At 47.1% G+C, this 19,065-nt stretch overlaps 1 protein-coding gene across 4 annotated transcripts in view; it reads left to right on the top strand.

The window, feature by feature from the left end:
- Nucleotides 1–18,850, top strand: part of KDM1B (lysine demethylase 1B) — a 51,254-nt gene extending 32,404 nt beyond the window's left edge. For all 4 annotated transcript variants that reach the window (XM_068116655.2, XM_078778478.1, XM_068116652.2 and 1 more), the window contains 8 exons: nt 2,063–2,190; nt 4,342–4,473; nt 4,562–4,636; nt 10,201–10,317; nt 13,231–13,551; nt 14,095–14,214; nt 16,949–17,098; nt 18,270–18,850. In XM_068116655.2, coding sequence (XP_067972756.2) covers nt 2,063–2,190; nt 4,342–4,473; nt 4,562–4,636; nt 10,201–10,317; nt 13,231–13,551; nt 14,095–14,214; nt 16,949–17,098; nt 18,270–18,350 — 1,124 coding nt within the window. In that variant the 3' untranslated portion in view covers nt 18,351–18,850. The remainder of the gene's footprint in view (nt 1–2,062; nt 2,191–4,341; nt 4,474–4,561; nt 4,637–10,200; nt 10,318–13,230; nt 13,552–14,094; nt 14,215–16,948; nt 17,099–18,269) is intronic.
- The last annotated feature ends 215 nt before the right edge of the window (nt 18,851–19,065 follow it).

Consider the following 19,065-nt stretch of genomic DNA (forward strand, 5'->3'; position numbering starts at 1 on the left):
AAAACGTCCTTCACTTTCCATCCCAAAACGTCCCTCACTTTCCATCCCAAAACGTCCGTCACTTTCCATCCCAAAACGTCCGTCACTTACATTGCGAAAGAAGTTTCAAGAAGAAGTAACGATATTTCAAGAAGTTTTGGACAGATTATGACAGCACTTGGTGGATGAGTTGGATTGGTGACAAGAACAAGCCGATTAGATTTTGGTTCAGGTCCAGATGCAGATCCAGCCTATCAGTGGATACAAAACATAAACTGTTCAGCCTGGCGAAGCTATGCTCTCTCCCGAGTGTCGTTCTGGTTACCTGTGCACAAGGAGGCTAACTTGATAAAGTGAAATTATGGAGACAGTGAGCTGATACTCCAGGTCCCCCACCTTTTGGGTCATATGATGAATAGATGATTTGTGTAATATGAAAGGTAAATGTTGAACAGTTTTTTAAATATCGCGTACACAAGCCAAGTTACCGAGATAGCTGCCATGGCAACATAATCCTGCCAATCACAGCTGTGATCTAATTGGGTTGGGATAATGTTATGACCACCTTTAGAGGCCATTTTTCCCCGCAGAGCAGGGGTTGGCCTTTTTCGGGCACCGTGGTCCCATTTTTGAAGCAATGTTTTATGGCCGGATGCCCTTCCTGCCACCAACCCTGTTAGTCGTCTCTTGTGACACACAGGGAATTACCAGTGAGCTGGTGCTCAATTTGCCGACCTCGGAAGGATGACAGGCTGAGTCAACCCCCCTGGTGTAAATTCAGTGATCGACAGGGTTTCAAACCCAGGATCCTAGGATCCCAAGCCGGCACCCAAACCGCTAAGCCCCAGGATCCTAGGATCCCAAGCCGGCACCCTAACCGCTAAGCCCCAGGATCCTCGGATCCCAAGCCGGCACCCTAACCGCTAAGCCCCAGGATCCTAGGATCCCAAGCCGGCACCCAAACCGCTAAGCCCCAGGATCCTAGGATCCCAAGCCGGCACCCAAACCGCTAAGCCCCAGGATCCTAGGATCCCAAGCCGGCACCCAAACCGCTAAGCCCCAGGATCCTAGGATCCCAAGCCGGCACCCTAACCGCTAAGTCCCAGGATCCTAGGATCCCAAGCCGGCACCCAAACCGCTAAGCCAACACCAGGCTGGGTTGGGATAATGTTATGACGAATAGAAATCTGCAATATGAAAGCGAAATGTTCAATGGTTTTTGACATATCACGTACACAAACGTATATGGACAGATGATCGGTCGGAAGGAGCTCATTTTAATGTCCCTCGTCTCCGACCTTGTCAGAGCTTTTGGAGAGAGAAGCCCAAGGTGGAAGTGTGTCCAGATGTTTTCATACATGTCATTGTTTTATGCTTTTCCCTGTTTTATTGATCCATTGCTCAGCGTCTTTCTGCTATTCCATGAGTCTTGATACCTGTGCACGAAATAAAAAGGGGCCAGCACCAATATAAAATGGCAGGTGTGTGGAATTGTGGTTTACAGGAAGTAATTCGGCAATCCAAATCATTTTATTTAAGTCTGTATGGCCGAATTGATATTTTAGCAATTTACCTACGCAAGAACACCTGATCAACAGCATGACCGCGTGTTGTCGTACCATGACGTCACGTAGATTTTACGTAATCCTGCCCAAAGTGTGGAAACAAAATTTAGATAGGGAAACAAGAAAATGATATTGTGTGAAGGTCTTTTAGAAACTTTGACTGTACGAATCTTCTTCCTTTTGGACTTCAAAATGGGTGTCTCCCTGTAAATGCTCGTGTGTGCTCTCGATGCGTCTTGAGGGTCAATGATGGGGTTGGGGAGGGCTCAAAATCGAAGTCTTCCTTTTGATTTGTTCCGCTTCTCGCATTTTTCCATCCTGCCGTGTAGAGAGTTGTAAAATCGGGACATTCGCCTTAAAAAGGCAAAAGAGCATTTCAAAGTTGAAGCATTTTGTTTAACGCGTGTACCACGCATTTACCATCAGTTCCACGTGCTTCGGCCATTTCAGTTTTTGTTTCAGAATCCAGTTTGTTTGTTTCACGGGTATTTTTCGTTTGACGCTTCCCTTCTGTTAAGCTAAGCTGCAGGAGTTGCACCGTGGACTCCAGGCCGTGGCTCCACTTCCTCTGCCTCCCCTCGGGGACTCGCTCTTTGCTGCCCATCTCACTCGACTGGAGATGGTGATGGGCGCACCGCTCTCTCAGGTATTGTGATGTCCGATTGCGGATGTTTTTGTGAACCACGGTATTCCCTTGTACATGGCAATATGAATGTAGGTTTTCTTCATCAAATGAGTTTTTGAATGCACTCGACGCTCACGCCGTTGTTGTCCCCCGTCGCACCGCGGAGCGAAAGGGGGACTATGGTTTTCCCCTCCGTGCGTGCGTGCGTAAGCGAAGGACCGCATTCGAATTTGGTGTGTGGGTGCAACCCACGTCAAAATCCAAGATGGCCGCCGCCATGTATGTCTGAACCTTGAGATGAATATCTTGAAAAATAAGCGAAGTACCAACTTCTAATCTGGTGTGTGGGTGTATCTAGGCACACGGAAGAACGCCATTGAAAATTGGGTCGCCATGTCAAAATCCAAGATGGCCGCCGCCATGTATGTCTGAACCTTGAGATGAATATCTTGAAAAATAAGCGAAGTACCAACTTCTAATCTGGTGTGTGGGTGTATCTAGGCACACGGAAGAACGCCATTGAAAATTGGGTCGCCATGTCAAAATCCAAGATGGCCGCCACCATATATATGTCTGAACCTTGTGAGCGAAATATCTCGAAAAATAAGCGAAGTACCAACTTCTAATCTGGTGTGTGGGTGTATCTCGGCATAAGGAAGAAGGCTATTGAAAATTGGGTCGCCACGTCAAAATCCAAGATGGCCGCCTCCATGTATGTCTGAACCTTGTGAGCGAAATATCATATCATAGCATGTTTTCTGTGTCTTCCACTTTGTCAACTCGGATCACTTCCCCGATGGGGGACCGAGGCGTAACGCTTGTTTCTCTTCCAAGTCTTGGTTGTTTTGTGATTTGATGTTCTATAACAGGCCTGACACAGAAGTGTGAACCTGAACTTTCGTGTGATGGTTTATTCACTTACCACGGTTTTTTGGGGGGGTTGTTTTCTTAGACGGAAGTACTAGTTTTTGAAAATGGAACCCACAAAGCAACACAAATATTAATACACACCCTAACTAAGACATGTCTCCCCATCCTCTGAGTTGAGGGAGGGAGGGTGAGCGGTGAGGGACCAAACTTGTTTTGTATGACCTACCCATTGGTACTGAAAAACATGGGTACCCCAAGCAACCACGACCTCTTGGAAGAGAAAACGTAATATAACTGTGCACAACACATCTCCCTTCCCCCTGATACGAGGATGGGTAACCTAACTAAACGATCACTATGGAAATGTCTAAACTCCAGGGTTCTTTTGTGTGTTGGATGTAACTCCCCGGGGTCTTTTCCATACCCGCAACATTACGATTCAAGGTTCGATTTTTGTCAACTCTTCAAATCAAAAGTCCTCAATCCCTCTGGGTTTCTTGATGAGGCAACATTCCACGTTTCAGGAAAAGTCATCCGTCGCAATTGTTGCATTTGGGGATGGGAAAACCTATGGAAATCGGCCATACATGAGACTCCCCAAAAGTTAATGCCTGGTGCGCTCTCAGGGAGCGAGGCACTATTGGTCGTATCCATCTTTTTTGAAGGAGTAACACTGAACGTTGAACATTGACGGGTGATGTTACAGAATTTCTTCATCCCTGAACGACGTCGATGGAATCATTTAGACAGCACCTTCAGGTAAGATGGTGCTCCTTGCCACTTTGCTTCCGGTGTGCAAGAATGTTTGGATGTTGTCTTCCCAGAGAAGTGGATCGGTAGACGTGGCTCGTTCCTCGTTCCCCTGCCCTATTGGACTTCCTTTTTTTGGGGCCATGTAAAAAATCCTGTTTATTCATCAAAACTCCATGATTCTTTGGAGGAAGCTGAAGCCTGAAACACGAATGCAATTCATGACGTCACTCAGCAGCACCTGGACAATATTTTTGTGGAATTAGAAAGCCGGATTGAAAAATGTATCACGGCACATGGCGGTTATGTTATGAATCGCAAAGAATTGATCTGAAGTGCATTAAAGGTTTATGGATTATGCTTTCATCCGCCATTTACAGTTTGTATGATGCGTACATCAGAAGTTGTAAAAGTTCAAAGTTGCACAAGGACTTGATGGACACCCTTTACACTACGTTTGAACACCTGCTAATGGTGATGCTGAACATGACCTTTTTATTGTGCGTTAGTAACACCATGTACCGGCAGTGTATAATATCCCCTTTTGTGCAGGTGTCCGCGTTTGCCTGTGATGCCATTCTGGCGCAGTCGCCTCCTCGTGGCCCCTCTGTTTGCCTGGTACCTGGATTGGGAGCGCTGACCCTGGCCCTGAGTAGTCCACTGGAAGTGCACAAGGATACCGAGGCAAGCCGGACATGGATCGCAACCTTTTCCGACTTCCATCCTCTACACGTTTCTCCTCTTAATCCTGTGCCTTCCCAATTTGTTTCAGGTGACGATGATTGATTATTCCCAAGAGAAGGTCCAAGTTCAGACCGCAAAAGGATGCACCTATACGGCAGACAAGGTTTTATTACCTGCTCCCCCACCCCCTCCTTTGGATTTTAATGGATTGCATTCCTTCCTTTTGTTGTTGCGCTGGAAGTAGCAATGGAATCTATTGATTTCCGCAAAGCAGGCCTGGTATCCATTACCAGACCTTTTGATGCCAGTCCGTTTAAAAAGAGACGTCATTATTTCTCACCTTTGATTCGGTGATGATCAAAGTACCAAATGGTTTTGGGTTAATAATCATTAAAAGATGATCAAGTCCTCGTAAATATTTTGGAAGCGAATCAAACGAGCTTGTCATATTTACTCATTTGCATACTCAGAGCACAGACATTTTTACCGAAGGTGGACGAAGGTTGCGTTTTCACTCTTGTTTGTCTTTGTTTGTCCGTGAGCAGGATATCTCAAAGTTATGGATATAATCGGACTTCGTGGATAGGTAGGGTGTGTGACGAGGATGAAACTTGGTGGACAGGTGGGGTTTGTGACGAGGACGAAACTTGGTAGACAGGTGGGGTTTGTGACAAGGACGAAACTTGGTGGACAGGTGGGGTGTGTGACAAGGATGAAACTTGGTGGGGTGTGTGACAAGGACGAAACTTGGTGGACAGGTGGGTTGTGTGATAAGGATGGACTGATTTGATTTTGGTGATTATCGGGATCCAGATCCGGCCTATCAGTGGGATATAAACCATAAACTGTTCAACCTGGTGGAGGTATGCGCTCTACCGAGTGACATGTGATTTATTTATACTGTTGTGCATTTTGCTTCCACTCGTCTGAACCCACAGTGTGATCTGGAGGATCAAATATAGAGCGAGCTAAAATTAATACCAGTTTGGAACTTCCTGCTCGTGTCTGAAACCCAAACGTTTTTTGTTTTTTGTTTTTTTTTTTTCCTTCTTTTTTTTGCATACAGAATCGAGGCTCGTGAAAGAGCTAACATTTATTTCACAAACAAATGAAACAGACAAACAAAATATATAAAAAGAGGGAGCGGAAAACAAGATGGGGAGAGAAGGGGAAGCACACAAACAAAACATTTGAGAGTAGGGAGATGTGTGGGAGGGAGAGGGCTTGGGGGAAGGAGGCGTGGGAAGGGGGGGGGGGGGGTGGGAGAAGTATAAAACACAAGGACTTCCAGGACAGAGGTTGGTATTTCAAAAACGTGGATTTGGGGTGAAATTAGTTGGGGTAGAAAAGATCAAAGTTTTGGATTGGGGAAGATAAGAGATGGTGGTGAACAGCTCTTTTAAAGACCTGGAGGGTGGAGTGGGATTGAAGAGAGTGAGGGAGTTTGTTCCAGAGGTGGGAGAAAAGAGGAATGAAGGAGTGAAGGTGAGCAGAGAGTCTTGATTTTCGCAGTTTAACCATAAGAGGGTTGCAGGCAGATCTTGTGCGACCTGTAGGAATATTTGGGGGACAGAGCCCAGAGAGAGCTGGGGGGGCAAGGCTAGAGAGGAGTCAGTAGAAGACGGAAAGACCACCAACCTGCCTGCGGTGAGCGAGTGAAAGGCCCTTGGAGTTGGCTTCATCGCGGGAGATTCCAATGATTCTGAACGCTTTGGTTTCAACAGCGTGAGGACGAGCTAGGTGTGAGGCAGGCGCATCAGCCCAGAGGGGAGAGCAGTATTCCATTGAGCTGTGGATGAAAGCCTTGTATGTGGTGAGGAGCTCAGGTGTGCCAAGGAAGGACTTTGCACGACGGAGGATGCCCAGTCGGCGACTGGCTTTGGAGGCCAGATTTGAAATGTGGTTTTCCCAGGAAAGATCATGGCAGATAGTGAGACCCAAAAGCTTGAGTGACAGAACTTCTTGGAGAGGATTATTCAGAAAGTGGATGGGAGGGTTGTCCAGTCGGTCTTTTCGGAGAGACATCGTAAGAGTGTGAGATTTGTCAGGATTCAAAGACATGTTCCACTTGTTTGCCCAGTCTGTGATTTTGTCCAGGTCTGCAGAGAGTGAGGAGGCTGCAGACTGCCGATCTGAGGGATGAAGAATGGGGCAACAGAGAGTAGAGTCATCAGCAAAGAGATAGAGAGGATTTTCAAGAGAGTCGGAGAGATCATTGATGAAGACCAGAAAAAGCACAGGGCCCAGAACACTGCCTTGGGGAACTCCAGCCTGAACAGGAAGAGGAGATGAGAGAAACCCATTCAGGGCCACACGTTGACTACGACTAGAGAGGAAGTCCGCCAGCCATGCGTAGAGATTTCCATGGATACCAAAGGAGGAGAGTTTGGTGAGCAGAGCGGGGTGCCAGACCGTATCGAAGGCACGTGATATGTCAAGGGAGACAGCTCTAATTTCCTGTTTGGCATTGAGGACCTCCATCCATTGTTGAGAAAGCAGAAGCAGCATGTCCAGAGTGGAGTGACGAGGTCTGAAACCAAATTGATGATCAGAGATCAAGCCATTGGAGAAGAGGAAAGATTTCATATCCGAAGCAATGATGGATTCCATGACTTTGCTGATAATTGGGAGAAGGCTGATTGGTCTGTAGTTGCTAGGATCTGTTTTTGCACCTTTTTTGTGCAAAGCGGTGATGTTGGCTGATTTCCAAGCAGATGGCAGATGATGTTGAGCAAAAGAGAGGGTGAAGAGAACAGAGAGGGAGTGAAAGAGCGGAAGAACAGGATTTTAGGACCCGTGGGCTGATGCCGTCAGGTCCAGTTGCAGAATCAGAGTCTAGGGTTGACAGAAACTTTTCCACCTTGTCAGGAGGAAGGGACACAGAGTCCAGGAGCAGCTGGGTACGATTGGGTACGGTGGGTACAGAGAGGGATGGGATTGGGACACAAGATTTAGAGGCAAACACAGAGTTGAGGCATTCAGCTTTTTCATGTGCGGAGTCAGCCATGTAGCCGTTTGAGGTGAGGGAGGGAATGGAGAGGGAACAAACACCAGAAACAGATTTGACCAGACGCCACCAGGATTTGGAATAGGGAGACAGATAAGAGAGTTCGGTCTTGAGAACGGAGAGATATTGTTTCTTGGCTCTCCTGAGGGTGGACACACACTTGTTTCGGGCTTTGTGAAAGGAAATGAGATTTCCTTCCATTGGATTTGCTTTCCAGGAGACGAAAGCGTTGTTTCTGGGCAACAGCCTCACCACAAGATTCCGTGTACCATGGACGGGAGGAAGGGTATGACAACTGAAGACGAGATGGGATAAATCTGTGCATGAGAGAGAGAGCAATTTACTTTGGAAGAATTCCCAGGATGAGTTGATGTCAGAGGCGGTAGAGATGGGAGACCAGTCCAGAGATTATTGATGGCTGCTTGAAGACCGTGCCAGTTGGCTTGAGTGAAATGCCAGACTCGTCGACACTGAGGAGGCTCTCTGAGAATGGTCAGAGAGATGTCCACTTTAACAAGCACATGAGCCGATTGGAGCAGAAGAAGAGCAGCAGACATTTTCAGGGAAGTTAGTCATAACCAAGTCCAGAAGAGAAGATGATCCGTTGACTGAGATCTGGGTCGGGAAATTGACAGATTGTCAGTCCCAGTGAGTCGCAGAAGTCGTTTGCTGAAGAGCCACGGCAGGTGAGAGAGGTACCCACACCCAGCCAACTGGCATGGTGACAATTGAAATCACCACATATGAGGAAGAGAGAGTTGGGATGGGTCGATAGAAGTTGGTCCATATTATCAGACAGCGAGATGTAGATGGAGTCATCACTGTTTGGTGGACGGTACAACACACATATGAACAAAAGGTGGGAGCGAAGGGGAAGCCGTAGCCAAAGGTATTCCTGGGGGTGAGGTGGAGAGAGGGAAGCGCAGGGCGAGTGCGGAAGTTTTTTTTATAAAGATAGCAACCCCACCTCCAGGACGAGGCTCAGGTCTATCATACCAGAGGAGGGAGTAACCTGGGAGACATACCAAGGAATCAGACATCATGAAACAGGAAAGTTTCTGTTAAGCAGATCACATCTGGTTTGTCAGAAGCAACCTGTATGGAGAGATCAGTCAAGTTTGAGCGAAGGCCCCAGGTGTTTGAGGTCCATACCGTTAATGAAGAGGAAGGGGGGGGGGGCATCGGATACAGAACGGGGGGGCGGGAGGGGTAGGGTAAGATGTGGAAGAGGAGGAAGTGGTAGGGAGAGCTGTTGAAGGTGTGTCAGAGATTTCAGAATAGCTTGGAGAAAGGGAAGAATGGGGCGGACAAAAGGTTTGATGGTGATTGGGTGAGGCAGTGAGGTGTTTGAGGAGGGGAAGAGCGAGGCAGAAGGTTGGGGGAGATGAAGGTGAAAGTTGGAAGGGGGAAGAAGCGGGGAGGACGCTTTGAGGAGGAGGGGTGAGAGGGGAGTCTAGGAGGGGAGGAGCGAGGGAGAGTCTCGGACGGGAGGCGTGTGGGGGGAGTTTAGGAGGGAAGGGGCAAGGGGGGAGATTTGAAAGGGATGGGTGATGGGGAAGATTTGGAGGGGAGGGGCAAGGGGGTAGATTTGGAGGGGAGGGGTGATGGGGAAGTTTTGGAGGGGAGGGGTGATGGGGAAGTTTTGAAGCGAAGGGGTGATTGGGAAGTTTTGAAGGGAAGGGGTGATTGGGAAGTTTTGAAGGGAACGAGTGATGGGGAAGATTTGGAGGGGAGGGGCAAGGGGGAAGATTTGAAAGGGATGGGTGATCGGGAAGATTTGGAGGGGAGGGGCAAGGGGGAATATTTGAAAGAGATGGGTGATGGGGAAGATTTGGAGGGGAGGGGTAATGGGGAAGTTTTGGAGGGGAGCGGTGATGGGGAAGTTTTGGAGGGAAGGGGTGATGGGGAAGATTTGGAGGGGAGGGGTGAGATTGGATTTTAGAAAGTGTACGATTAATGGGAAACGAACATTTGTTGCAAAATGAGTTTCTTGTGACCTTCGAGTCAAAAATACGTTTGAGGACGCTGAAGGAGGGGTGGAGTGCAGGAGAGTTTCGGGAATGTAGAAAAGAGGAACTGTAAGAGATGGAATTTTTTTTTGGAATGAATAGATTTGGTGAGAAAATCGAAAGCATCCTTTTATAGAAGAAGAAGAAAAAGGTGTTATAATATATGACAGAATACAGTTCTTCAGGGGAAAGTTTAAACATTTTTAAATTGAGCAGTGAAAACTATCTGGGAAAATGGAAAATGGAAATGGGGGTGAAACACGTGATCGAAGAACGAATGAACAAATAAGAACAACGAATAAACGAATAAGAACAGAGAAGGGAAAAAAAAATTAGGTTTTTCTTTTTTTGAGTGGAGATTTTAAACAAGGAAGTATGGGGTGAAAGACTGGGACAAAAACAGAGAACGAAAGTAATTGCAGCGCAATCGACGGACCGCTGAGAGAAAAACAAAGTTAAGGTCGGACACGGTAGCCTACTAGGCCTCAAAATACGCGACACTAATTAACCGACGATTTTGTATACATGTAAGAAAAATTAACACCGAGAATCTTACTAAAGACACTATAGGACCACACACCGAACGATAGATACAGTTTCGACAAAAACACAATTGTGAAAATTTACTTAACTTCGAAAAACCTCAGAATGCAAGGTTAAAAAAAATGTTTTTTTCCTTTTTCTCATCCTTCTCACTCGATGTTTCTCCAGGTGCTTGTGACTGTGCCTACATCTGTGCTGAAGGCTGGAGGCCTGCAGTTCAAGCCTGCTCTTCCTGCTTTTAAACAGTCAGCCTTGGAGGATATAGTCGAAGGGCGTTTGGAGAAAGTGAGTATTTTGTTGTCGTTCTGATGTTTTTGTTCATTTTCATTTTCTTTTTTTTCTGTCACTTCGGCATTTTGCATCGTCAGGTTGGGTTGTTCATGTTCCCACCTGAATCCGGATTAAATATATTTTCCGGATTAACAGAGTAGCTGGTAGCAGCAGGAACAGTTGTTCAGGTTCAAACTGGATTTGGATAAGTACTTTTTAAGTAATGTCCATAGAGATAGAGGGATATAGGGATACTGACCCGAGCGGTGCGTACATTGAGATTAGCCAGGTGTGATGGAGTTGGGATGTACGTAGGTGGACATCCAATTGTCGTGTGTGTGTGTGTGTGTGTGTGTGTGTGTGTGTGTGTGTGTGTGTGTGTGTGTGTGTGTGTGTGTGTGTGTGTGTGTGTGTGTGTGTGTGTGTGTGTGTGTGTGTGTGTATATGTGGGAATGTGTGTATATGTGTCATGTGGGAATGTGTGTATATGTGTCATGTGGGAATGTGTCGTTCAGAAAATGAAAAAACAGCTCATGGATGGTGTTGTGTGTCGGTGTTGTTGGAAATATGGAGGTGATGCTGGCTTGATGGGAAGAGCGGCGTCCTGTTTCTGTGTATCCTTGTATGGACATTTTACGCCGTCCGCCCACAGGGTGCGAGAAGGGATTTTGCAATCACTTCTGTTTGTCTGTCCAGGCCATAACCTTTTTATTCCTCCATGATGATATCGTCGGAGGCATTATGTTTTTGGGTTGTTCTCCGTGCATCCATCATAGTTTAAAAAAATCATTTTGAGCTTTTTGATGAATTTTTCAACAAACATTTATTATGAGAATATGGAGAACACAAACAATATTGTTTCAAAAGGGCAAAGTCCTGGTAAGTACAAATCGCCCTTTATTATTCGTGCTCATGGCATGACACGGCTGGTAGAAATCGCCCTTAATAATTGGACCGCTGCTGCAGAGCACGACACGGCCAGTACAAATCGCCCTTATTAATCGGGCCACTGCTGCGGAGCACGACACGGCCAGTACAAATCGCCCTTATTAATCGGGCCACTGCTGCGGAGCATGTCACGGCCAGTACAAATCGCCCTTATTAATCGGGCCGCTGCTGCGGAGCACGACACGGCCAGTACAAATCGCCCTTATTAATCGGGCCGCTGCTGCGGAGCATGTCACGGCCAGTACAAATCGCCCTTATTAATCGGGCCGCTGCTGCGGAGCATGTCACGGCCAGTACAAATCACCCTTATTAATCGGGCCGCTGCTGCGGAGCATGTCACGGCCAGTACAAATCGCCCTTATTAATCGGGCCACTGCTGCGGAGCATGTCACGGCCAGTACAAATCGCCCTTATTAATCGGGCCGCTGCTGCGGAGCACGACACGGCCAGTACAAATCGCCCTTATTAATTGGGCCGCTGCTGCGGAGCATGACACGGCCAGTACAAATCGCCCTTATTAATCGGGCCGCTGCTGCGGAGCACGACACGGCCAGTACAAATCGCCCTTATTAATCGGGCCGCTGCTGCGGAGCACGACACGGCCAGTACAAATGGCACTTATTAATCGGGCCGCTGCTGCGGAGCATGACACGGCCAGTACAAATCGCCCTTATTAATTGGGCCACTGCTGCGGAGCATGACACGGCCGGTACAAATGGCACTTATTGATCGGGCCGCTGCTGCAGAGCACGACACGGCCAGTACAAATCGCCCTTATTAATCGGGCCACTGCTGCGGAGCATGACACGGCCGGTACAAATGGCACTTATTGATCGGGCCACTGCTGCAGAGCACGACACGGCCAGTACAAATCGCCCTTATTAATTGGGCCACTGCTGCGGAGCATGACACGGCCGGTACAAATGGCACTTATTGATCGGGCCGCTGCTGCGGAGCATGACACTGCCAGTACAAATCGCCCTTAATAATTGGACCGCTGCTGCGGAGCATGACACGGCCGGTACAAATGGCACTTATTGATCGGGCCGCTGCTGCGGAGCATGACACGGCCAGTACAAATCGCCCTTATTAATCGGGCCGCTGCTGCGGAGCACGACACGGCTGGGTTTTTTTCATCACTTCCGTGTTTCTTTATCTATTTACTATTCAGCTTCAGTGAGTCTATCCAGGCCACAACGTATTTACTATTTGAGCTTTTGTCATCAAATTTTCAACAAACCTTTGTTGTGAGAATGTGGAAAACACTCATAAATTTGCCTTTTTAATTTATTTTTACCCACGCCAGAGGCGAGGGTATTGCATTTGAGTCTGTTTGTCTGTTTGTTTGTCCGCACAGAATGAACATGATTTTTCTCGGCAACCGTTGGTCTGATTGCCAGAAAATTTTCACCATCGGTGCGCTGCCTCCTGTAGGAAATGTTAAGGATAATTATGACGCCATAGGTCACGTGGTACGGGCACCATCTTGAAAAAAAACCGAAAAAAATTGCACCTCCATATCTCCGAAAATGCCGTGCATAAAAATTGAGACATGGCTCATTTTAAAGAACTCTCCATGTGGAATAACATCTGTTAATGATGTCATAGGTGCCTCCATTATGACATCATAATTCGACAAGTATAAAACTTCATCCGATCAAGATGAAATTTCTTGAGCATAATCTTGGGATAAATTGGTGGAGAAAAAATAATGTCATCAGTTACCTGGTTTGGCCGCCATATTTGTTTTAACACAAAAGCCTTAAAAACCACTGAAAACACATCCTGGCGAGGGTCTGCAATCTCTGATTGCTCTTTCTTGTTGGCTGTTGTTTTTGTCAAGTTGAGTTAGTGTACAAAGCAGATGTGGACGTGCTTTGCATTTTGGGATGCTTTCCCGTTTGTATTGTGTTAAATGTTTAATAGTCTCCACTGTATATATTTCATTTATGTGTTCTTTTTCGTTTTATTCTTATCCAGGTGGTTCTGGAGTTCCCTTGGAAGTTTTGGAGAAAGGTCGTGGGCAGAAAAGACTCTGGCGTGTCGGAGCAGGGTGACCGAAAATCAGATAAGGGGCAAATGCAGGATATTGAAGGAGAGCTTGATATGGGGGATGAAAGAGCGCTCCCAAAGGTCTTGAAAGGTGTGGGAGAAGGTGATGAGGTGTTCTGTGGCGGTGCAAAGAAGGGTGAACGAGTGTCGGAGCAGAACAGGAAATTGGGAGGTCAGTGGTTATGGAGGCTGCAACCGTCGGGCCAGCCACGTGGCCTGTTCTCACGTTTCTTCGATCCCTACCCTGAGGTGAGGCTTGGAGGGGAGTGGGGGCTGGTGACGTCAAGTAATTTTCCTTTTAAATGTATAAAAAAGGAAAAAGCGTATCAAAACAAGGATGCAGTTTTCAAAGTGTGCTTGTTTCGAATACATTGGTACAAAGCTGCTGTGTACGTGCAGTTTCAACCGTTACCTGAAACGAGACTGCTGTACATGATTATAAACCGAATGTGCCGACGCTTTGAGTCATTGACTGAAGTTGTTTACATATTGAATATTTTAAATTTCAAACAAGTCATTGAATTGGTAACCATTTGCAATTTCCTTTCAAAACGGCCTCCAGACAGAATTGACCGTCAGAGTGTTATTGTGACGGTGCAGACCAACTCGTTCTATTGCTTCGGCCTATGGGTTAAGGAAACCCAAAACTCGAAAAAATGTCAAAAATGAAGCAGGATGTACACACCTTCGTGCCGCTTGCTGCTGATAAAGCAAACAGGTCGGGCATTCTCATGATGCGGATAGCAGTTTGTTGTATGTTTGAGTGATCCGATGATGATGTGACGTGTACAGGGTGGGACTGTGCTCGTCGGTGAAGTGAGCGGTGCGGCCTGCTGTGCCTTGGACCCCTTGTCGGATGGACAAGCTGTGGGGCTGTGCGTGCAAGCTCTCAGGGAAGCGTTTCCTGGCAAGGTGCACTTGGATTACTTTAAGTTGATCATGTCGTCACAACTCTGGTTCATGTTCCTGCTTTTACCATCACTTTCATTTAAATGGCGTTTCCTGTCATCTGTCTTGTAGTGTTAAAAACGTGGTCGGGCCGGCAAGCTTGTCTTTTGTACATCTAGATCTCATTTGGCATTGGGAATGATGAACTTTGACCATCGTCGAAGCTTTGACCATCAAACCCATGCCAGTGAGGGCAGCACGACGAGGTTTTACCCGCTCCACCACCGAGGTTTTACCCGCTCCACCAAGTTGGGATTATGAAATCGGGAAAAGCCTCCACTCCCCCTCACTCTGTGAAAGTTTCATGTCCCACCCGCCCCCTTTTCTGCCTCCCTCCTCGCCGTACCCTCTCAATGATGCCCCTTAACTACATCCCCTAAATGTTTCCGCCTCACCTCGCCCTCAAAAAATTTCCACAGCACTGTTACGGATTCGTCACTTCCGTTGTGGTGGTTTTCATCCACTGTAAATATTTTTGATTCCATGTACTATTATTGTTGTCGTTTAAGGGAGATAGAGGTTACTGTTTCCAGACGGTAAAAAAGTTAGAGTTAAAAGAAACCGGAAACCAGATCGGGAACCGGGCGACGAAGAGGAAGAAGAAAAAAAGAAGGCGGAGCGAGTGGAGTTCGACAAGAAGGCCGAGCTGCTTTGAGGTCTGAGCGAACGTTGACGAACGAGAGTCACGAGTGAGCTTTGGATTTCCCAGGAAAGGGATTCCTGCGACAGAGTTGTTATCGCTGTGACAGATCAACCTGCGTGACAGGTTTTGCGGTGGATTCTGAAGAGAATCATCGTCGTCATCGTCGTGCCGTTATGCCACTAGAGCGGGCCGTCGGCCATTTTGACTCGCGCAGGACTTGCGCTTCGCTCAAGGTTTCATCTCGCTTCGACCATCTTCACCGCATTCAGACGTCGATCTGGTGTGTGTGTGTGTGTGTGTGTGTGTGTGTGTGTGTGTGTGTGTGTGTGTGTGTGTGTGTGTGTGTGTGTGTGTGTGTGTGTGTGTGTGTGTGTGTGTGTGTGTGTGTGTGTGTGTGTGTGTGTGTGTGTGTGTGTGTGTGTGTGTGTGTGTGTGTGTGTCTCTGACTTGGCTTTTGAGTGGAAAATCTGCGTGTTGCCGACTGTGAGCCGTGAAACGCCCATACCCGAGGGTGTGATTTCCCAGTCACCTTGAGGGCACCTTTACGCAGCTTTGGCCGCGTGACTGTGACTGTAATCCGAACGGGATTCTGGTCGATTGGACATCGTTCTGACGATCGAGGTTCAACTTGGGTTTGAAGCCGGGAAAGAGACATTGGGAATGTTCTTGTTTCACTCACTTGGAGCACAGTGAGTTATATATTACGAAACTAATGGTACCATCATAGGATATATTGGTTGTACTTTTGATTACTATTATTGTTGTACTGTTATTCTTGTGTCATCTTAATACAATATTTGTTTGTGAGTAACAATTGGTGTGGCTTCCCCATTGATCTTTGACATACAGAATAACACATTTTTCTATCGTGACTCCTCTCGGGGCTCGGAGGTACACCGTGACTATGGGGTCGGGGAGGAGCACGTAACAGCACTCCACACATTCAAACCTTCCCCCACTACCCACGCACACGACCTTTCCCCCGCGCTCCGCAGAAACAAACCTTCCCCAACACCTCCCCCCCCCCACCCCCCGCACACAAATCTTCCCCCGCACCCCCCCCCCACGCACAAATCTTCCCCAGCACCCCCCCCCCCCACACAAATCTTCCCCAGCACCCCCCACACACAAATCTTCCCCCGCACCCCTCCTCCCCCCCCCACCCCCCCACACACACAAATCTTCCCCCACACCCCCCCACACACAAATCTTCCCCAGCACCTTCCCACACACAAATCTTCCCCAGCACCCCCCCACACACAAATCTTCCCTAGCACCCCCCCACACACAAATCTTCCCCAGCACCCCCCCACACACAAATCTTCCCCAGCACCCCACCACACACAAATCTTCCCCAGCACCCCCCACATACAAACCTCGAAAAACCTTCCAAATACTGATATATATCAGTATTTGGAAGGTTTTTCAAGGTTTTCGAGGATATATATATCCAGTTACGTGAAAAAGTAAGGACACCCCATGTAAAGTTTTGACTTTTTCAACATATTTCACCATGCAGCTATTTGATCTTCAAATAGCCCTGACTCTGCCTATGAGTGATGCCCTGACCAGGATTGTGCCCAATAGCCAAGAAACGGCTTTGCCAGCCATAATCATCATCACGATGCAAAAAGGAGTGGTCACACACGGTAGCTGGCTCTCTTTTTCTAAACTCTAAATTCCCTCCACACAAGGTGTGCGTACTGGTGCTGTATTGAGGTTAAAATTCCAAATGCTGATTAAAAATAAAAATTTAAATGAAAACATTAGAAGAGTGGGAATCAAGATTTTGGGTTTTTTTCATTTTCCCAAGAACTCGTGACAGAGTGCATTGAGATATCCACACGCGGTTATGAACTTTTATTGTTATAATGATCCGTCCGTTTTAAAAGGAGGGATCACGTGCGTTCGAAGCGATGCTTTAACGGATTTTCAGAACCAACAATAAGGAAGTGCAACTTGAAAAGCGTTTCTTGATCGAGAAACTTCCCTATCCCAAAATGATGTTACGATGGATATTCTCGACCCTGCCCCCTGACTCCACCATCATTATAGGTGCCTCCACCAACTCGCGGTTACGTGACACGGTGGGGCGGCGAGTGCTGGGGTGGTGCCGTGGGCTGTGCCCTGCGTCCAGGAGCAGATCCCCAGGTATCTGTATCCCTGGCACAGCCACTTGAAGGACGTCTCTTTTTTGCAGGAGAGGTGAGAGCTTAAACGAACGTTTATTTAAATTCAATTTCATCCTTCGTTTCATTCTCTTGACTTTTTTCGAAAAATATTTTGCATTGCTTTGGGCCGACAGGATGGCCCAGAGGTACGTACACTCACTCGCCTCTAAGCTGTCTCGCCTGAGTTCGAATCCCGACCCATCTACAAACTGTCAGTTTGGTGTTTCACAGGCAGGGTGATTCATCGATGTGTGTGCCGTCCCTCGGATGGACGTTAAACGGGGAGTCCCGTCTGCCAGCATGGGTTGGTGGACGTTAAAGATTACATGGCGTCCTTCGCAAACAGTAGGCGAGGATTGCCGGCACCATGACCAAATTCCAAATTCCTGCCCTAACTAATCGAACGTCAGGCCTGGCCAGGCCGGTTCGAGAAAGACTTGGGCCAAGCTTCCCCCGGTGACCCCACAATGTGGGATAATAGTGTTTGTTGAAGAAGAAGAAGAAGAAGAAGAAGAAGAAGAACAACAACAACAACAACAACATATTATATTACTTTAGTATTACTTTTGCTGTGTCGGTTGGAATAATTGGCCCTTTTACTACAACCTAAAGCCTGGTGTTGGCTTAACGGTTAAGGTGGCAGCCTTGAGATTTTAGTGTCCCAAGTTTGAGCCCCTGTCATACCATTAAATTACCACCAGGTGGGTTGACTCAGCCTGTCATCCTTCCAAAGTCTGCGAAATGAGTATCGGCTCACTGGGAAGAATGCAACATTCGAATATCCTGCGTTGGAGTGGCGACCCGTCCCTCTGCATCTGAAGATGCAAATGAGTGCTCTTCTTCTTCGCTATGTTTCCACGATTCATTAATTTGCACGGAAAACGTTGTAATTTGATCAATAATTCTTCATCTGGGCAGAAACTTGTTGGAATTTGTCACTATTCTTGAATGCATGTGCCAGAGGACATTCTGAGGAATGGCACAGCGCATGCGCTCGAGGTCACGTGATGTTTAGATCCAAACACAAATTTCGCTGAGGTCTATATGGCCGGAAGTTGGATTACTTTTAATGTTGGATATCCAGAATGTTCCTCTCGTACTTCCTGGTTCACGCAACTGTTCCATATGACGTTGCCGCCCCATGCATACCCTGCATTGTCGCACCTACTACCCCCATAGCTTCACGTGGTTGTCGTGCGTTCCAGGCAACCGTCCCATGGCTTCCGGCCTCGGCAACTGCCGCCTGCGTGAGCGGCCTGAGGGAGGCCGTCAGGATGACCAATTGAGAGCTTTGGAGAAACCTGGTATTCCTGATTGGACGAGATGGGTTTTTCGCTTTTGAAAGAAGATTTTATAGATTGTGTGTAATTTTCAGCTCTTGCGGAAGCATCAGCATGAGTTGGTCAAAGGGAATTTCCAAGTGTACTTACATTTAAAGATGGCAGGAGAAGTACTACAATCATGAAAGTTTGTGGTGGCGTTGGAGTCAAAAGAATGTTTTTATTGTTTATTTTTTTGTTTTTTTGTTTTTTTTAGACGAACGCGTGTATTTGTTATTGAATAACAGCGTGAGAATTATAAGCTTTAAGTTTCCTGTCCCCAACTTCTCAACGCCATTTTGTTTTGTGTATACAGTATTGGCAAATGTAAGGCCGTTGTGTACACGAGTAATTTAACAATTAAGTTTCACATCTAGATTTATGTGTCCGGGCCTCGCCTTGATTTAGATCGTTTCTAGCGAGGAGCGAGCTGCATTTAACGTGTAAAAATAAACAAAGCGTCCTTGCAGGTGACTGAGCTTGATTATTTTGAGGCGGATGTACGATTTGTTTTATAAAATGGAGATTTGCTCTGATGTTAATGGAATGATGATTCGTACATTTTGATAATGTCCCTTGTATTATTGGCCTGGCCCTTCCTGAGCAACGCGAGGGCCTATTGTAATGTGTGTGCGCGAGTCTGCACGCAGATCTACATTGTAGGTGGCAATTTTGTAACAAT

The sequence above is a fragment of the Myxine glutinosa genome, chromosome 5 (assembly GCF_964187855.1).
Source record: "Myxine glutinosa chromosome 5, kmMyxGlut1.1, whole genome shotgun sequence".
Classification (NCBI taxonomy): Eukaryota; Metazoa; Chordata; class Myxini; order Myxiniformes; family Myxinidae; genus Myxine; species Myxine glutinosa.